The sequence below is a fragment of the Gracilinanus agilis genome, chromosome 5 (assembly GCF_016433145.1).
Source record: "Gracilinanus agilis isolate LMUSP501 chromosome 5, AgileGrace, whole genome shotgun sequence".
Taxonomy (NCBI): Eukaryota; Metazoa; Chordata; class Mammalia; order Didelphimorphia; family Didelphidae; genus Gracilinanus; species Gracilinanus agilis.
Window position 1 is genome coordinate 62,364,391 of NC_058134.1, and position 5,363 is coordinate 62,369,753.

General features: G+C 47.2%; 1 protein-coding gene across 1 annotated transcript; it reads right to left on the reverse strand.

Annotated features, from left to right (window-relative positions):
• Positions 1 to 873: 873 nt before the first annotated feature.
• SKIDA1 (SKI/DACH domain containing 1) lies at positions 874 to 4,335 on the reverse strand. Its single transcript, XM_044678235.1, has one exon. The coding sequence runs from the start codon at positions 3,748 to 3,750 to the stop codon at positions 874 to 876; it is 2,877 nt and encodes a 958-aa protein (XP_044534170.1). The 5' UTR covers positions 3,751 to 4,335.
• Between the last annotated feature and the right edge of the window lie 1,028 nt (positions 4,336 to 5,363).

The window sequence follows — 5,363 nt, forward strand, 5'->3', positions numbered from 1 at the left end:
TTTTAGTTGCTTTGCAAGCTTTAAGGGGCAGGTTCAGACCACAACTTCAGTACAACATTAGTGGGTTAACAGTAACCTTATTTAAGACCTTTGGGTGAAAACAACAACAACAACAACAACAACAAAATAACCCTACTTTTCCAATTGCAAGGAATGGCTATACAAGTAAAAACACACCTTTCCAAAAATACAATTCCATATTTATTTTACTCATTGTAGATGAGGCAGCTTTTACCAGTACTTGAGTAAGACTCAAACCCCAAACCTTTCCACTCTATAGAAAAAAATAGCAAGTGCAACTGCTCTTAAGGGATAGGGGGTGGGGGAGAAAAAGAAAAAGAAAAGATACCCTACGCCACCGGAACAAGAGCTCCAGGAAAGTAGAGTGTGGCCACACAGAACCCTCTTGATACCTCCCTGTGTAACCAAGTAACTTAACAAACTTTCACTGAATTAACAGTTACACTTCCATGTCCCGAAATCTAGTGCATAAACTTAATGGCTCATTGTAATATTTATTATTCAACCTTTTGACATTTATTTGTAGCAGTTGAATTGAGGTACCCGGTGCATTATTAGCATTGAAACAGTAAAGTGTTCCAGCTCTACCATAATAACTGAGTTTTACTTGAGTCTTTAGCCTGAAGTAGTCTGTGGAATGTAAACCAACCCTCCTCCCACCCACCCCCACCCCACTAAAAAAAAAAAAAACCACAATGGAAAAAAAAAAGTAATCCGATTTCTGTCTTCACAATGTGATAAACCAGGACTCCAAAAGGGGTGTAAAGCATAATGGACTTGTACAAACCATCCCGTGCAGTTTACAACATAAGGAAGGTAATATGGTTCAAGAAAATATCTCCCAAAATATTTTTATGAATTAAATTTCCTGAATTTGTGACTAGGTGGAAGAGGTATTGCAGAACCGCCCAGCTGCCATTTCCATATAGGATGGGCCTTGTGAGGAGGTTGGGAATCCTTAGTGGTGTTTAAGGAATAAGCCGGCAACAAATCCCCATCATTCCCAATAATTAGTGATGGTGGACAGGGAAAATTTGCCATGAAATTAAATGGCCTTTTCACTGCTGATGCTACATTGCTGGCTACCCTTTTTCGTCTATTGGTAACTGTAAAATCATCCAGTGTTCCTTCATGTGTCTCAGTTTTACCTGTAGGACGAGGGCTTCTAGCTGATTTCAAATTTGGTTTGACTGGAGGAGTCTGCAGTACAGGTCGCTTTCCCAGCACCAGTGTCCTGTAATTTTTTCTCACCCTTGCACCAAATTTATACTCCCCATCCTCAGGTTTTGGAGAACCTAAAGTGCATGAAAGGCCCTGACTCTGAGTCAGTGGGCTTAAGGAAGTGGTTTCTTTTTCAGTGCATGCAAAATCTTCCTTGGCTGTTAACAAAGCGTCCTCCTCCTTACTTTCAGTCACATTGTAAAACTCACCCTTTGTATCATTGCACTCACACTTTAGCTTATGTTTAACAAGGTCAGGTTCATATTCTTCATTAGCACTACTGTCCTCTATTTTGATTTTAATGTTGTGCAGAAATGGCAATGCTTTATTGCCTAAGTCAGGGCACGGAGTTTCTGTTTTTGCTGCTGCTGCTGCTGCTGCTGCTGCTGCTTCTGCTGCTGCTGCTGCTGCTGATTCTGAGTGTGCAGAAGCGACAGCAGCATCCACCTCAGGTTCAGTTTGTAAAAGGGGCAAATCCGTGGCAAATTCAATACAATGAGGGGTTTTGGAACCTTTTTCTGAATTTGCTGCAGTAGCAGCAAAAGAATCATTATTTAAGAACCTAGAAGGTATGGCATTGTGATCTGCACAGTGAGGAGTAGTAGCTTGCAGGCATTTCCTCCCCTCTCTGAGTATTCTTTGTGGTGGAAATGCATTGTTTGTCTTTGGGCTAGGTGAAGAGGCCCCCTCTGCAGCGCAGTTAATTGTCAGGTCAGTTCTCTTTAAGTTATTGGAAATTTCAGAGTGTGGGAATGTGATCTCAGATACCCTATCGTTCCTTATCTCTGTGAAACAACTTCCCAGGCTGCCCGGGCAGCACACGGGAGGCGCTTTGGGTGCCCAGCTCTGATGACTCCAATCCTCTAGCGATTCTGCTTTGACATTACTTTTGAGGTCGGGCAGCTTGCCGGCCTCCTCGAAAGCAACGGGTTTGGTTGCAGTAGCGGCGGTGGCCAGGTGGTACAAGAAGTTGGCCTGTGCCTGCATGTTGGGGGGCTTACAAAAGCTGGTACGCCTGAAACGGATGCTCTGCACTGAGACCTGGCTGGAGCCCGAGCTGGAATCCGAGTCCGAAGACGTGTCCTCTTCCTCTGAGCTAACCTCGCTGGAGTCCGACAGGCCACTCCCGTCCTCCTCCTCCTCCTCTTCCTCCTCTTCCTCTTCCTCCTCTCCCTCCTCCTCTTCTTCCTCCTCTTCGGAGGACACGGAGTTGCTGGTACTGGATAGGCTGGAGCCAAAATCCGAGTCATTAGCTGCATGGTCCGAGTAGGAGCTGGATTCGGAGTCGCTGCTGTAACTCTCGGGGAAGCTGCCCAGATGTGACTGCTGTTGCTGCTGCTGAGGCTGCGGTGGCGGCGGCTGCGGCGGCGGCGGTGGCTGGTGATGGGGGAGGTGCGGAGGGTGATGGGTAGGCTGTGGTGGTGGTTGCGGGGGTGGCTGCTGTTGCTGCTGCTGCTGCTGCTGCCGCGGGTGGTGGTGGTGATGATGGTGGTGGTGGTGGTGGTGGTGAGGGGGGCAGAAGCCGTTGACTAGGTGAAACCGCTCCAGACAAGTGGCCCCCGCCGCCGCCGCCGCCGCCGCCGCAGCAGCAGCAGCAGCAGCCGCCGCCTTGGCTTTGTAGGACCTGGGCAGGATGAGGAGGCGCCGGGCGCTGGCGTGGGGGTTCAGCAGGCAGTCCTTGCCGCCCACCTCGCAGGCTCGCTTCCGCTTGTATCTGTAAGTCAAGCTGACTGGGCTTCCCGCGGCCCCGGCCCCGAGCTTGGGCTGCGGGAGGGCTGCGGACGACTGGTAGTAGGCGGCGGCGGCGGGGGGCGCCGCGGCTGCCGCCCCCCCCGCCGCCGCCGGGTGCTTGCTGCAGAGTAGGCTCCGAAAGTACGGGGGATCTGAATGGAAGGTGATGTAATTCCCGGGAACCGGAGCAGTTTCATAGTTTAGGGGGGGTTTGCAAGGCGATCGCGCGATTTCCGGGTAGCGCTGACCCGGGGATTTGCTAAAAATCTGAGGTAGATCGACGGCCGGTAGCGAGGCGGCGTCCCCCGGACGCAGAGTCTGCCTGCTGATTGGCAGAGCCTGTGCCGATTCATTCAATCCCAGCCAAAGTTGGTGGTTGTCCTTCCAAAAGCCGGGGTAAGGGTCGGCGGCGGCGTGTTCCGGTTGGAGCTCCTTTGTTGACAAAGCCCTGCTGACTTTCCTCCGCTTGGTTTTGAGGACTCGTTCGGTTTTGCAAGAAGTGTAGAGAGCTTCCACATCTTCCCGGGAGATCAGAGTGCATTTGGCTGCGTGGAAGGCGACGCTGTTGATAGCCTTGAGTTTCCTCAACTCCTCCAGGTCGCAGTGATGCTTTTTCACTTTCAGATGATCCATTCGCTTGTGTACGGTAGTCCTTGGAATGTTTTTCAGCAAGTCTGTGAAAACCTGGGAGAGTGCAAACATTTGCTTTCCTTTAATGATGAGGTACCCGAGCCTCACGCCATCCACCTCTTCAAAGCCCGACTTCAAGTCGCCCATTTCGGGTCTTAAATGATTCCCACCATTTGCAGTAAATATATATGTGACGCATACATAGAGATGTATGTATGTTAATCCTCCACCAGATGCTGTATATGTCTCAAGGCATCCTGCTAATAAAATAACAAAGACTGTTATTCCCGGTGAAAGGGAGTGCCAAAGTCAAGGAGAAATAATATAGACATATAGGTGGAAAAAAATAGGAAATTACATTGACTAGATTCTTGAATAGCTTTTGTTTTTGTTTTTTGAAAAAAGGAAAAAATCATCAGGTTCTTGGTTTGCCAGTGTCTAAGTTGCTGTTGAAGATCAGTACCTGTGCCCCTTTATTCCCTGCTTCTCCATGGGAGCACTATGATAATGGAATGTGAAGGGAGAAAGAGAAAAGAAATGCAGCTGCTATTCCCGCCGCTGCTTTAGCTACAAATAAAATGACAGAGTGAAGTGAGCTCGTCCGGAGACACCTTCATCAATTAATTCCCCTAAAGCCAACGCTGATTGGACACTCCTGACAGGTGATGCAATAAAAATTGATATTCCACCCCTTCCCCCAAAAAAATCTCCCACTAATTAGCATACCCTTATACTGCCACCTCCCCTCCCAAAGTAAATAATACAGTTAGTATATAAATCTTTCTATTAAACTATCGGAGCTCAAATACACTGACTCACCGACTTCATCGCATGTAGGACGTGCATGCCTCGTAGGCTTTAAAAAATACTATATATGTATTTAAAGGAATACTGCTTATTTTTGCTTTCTTAGCATTTTACGGACACATGTATCATCCTTTCAAAGGAAAGGGACTTTAAAAAATATTACTAAGCCTATATAAGCAATCATTCCCCTCTCCTTTCTCTCTGGAAAATGGAGCTAGGGGGAAATGTGTAGCATCGCCTGGTATTTCCCTTAAGGGAGTGGGGAGGGAGGCTGGGAACTACAAAGTTAAACCCTCGGCTGTTCACCACCCCTAGCAGATACTTACGTTTTGGATTTCCCTTGATTTTCCTCTTCTGCTTAATCGCCTTTTTACATCCAGTAACAAAGTTATTTGGCTGTGGAGGCTGTCGAAGGCTTCTGTTCCGAAATACTGTAACTGTTCAACAGAATATCTGCTCAGTAGTATGGAGGGAGGAGGTGGTTTCACGTCAGACCCATAACAAAGCATAGATAAGCCAGAAATGTGTACACTTTTCACAATTAACAAGGCAAGATCGCCTGCAATATCGTAGTAGGATCCCCAGCCCAGGCGATTCCAGGTTCTTGGATTGTGCAGTCAGGATTCAAGGGAGCTGATTGCTTCTGCAGCAAAGAAAAGAAAATGTAAAACACCCAAGGTGCTTCCAGAGGTTTTACGTAATAATGATGAAAAAAAAAAAGTGCTGCTATGTGATGTAGACTTTCAGTAGTGTATGATGCTCCTGGTTGGTAGTTTTCAGTGAGCTTTTCAGTCTTCTGTTTTTCCATTGAAGCCAAGCATTTTTTTTTTTTAATTCACTTTGGATGTATAACGTTAAGATTTAACTTCTTCTTCGGTACCTCAAAAGACATTTTCATGTCATTCACGAGGATATCCCAAAGACTGCCAAGTGAGAGCAAGCTTCTTCTCTGT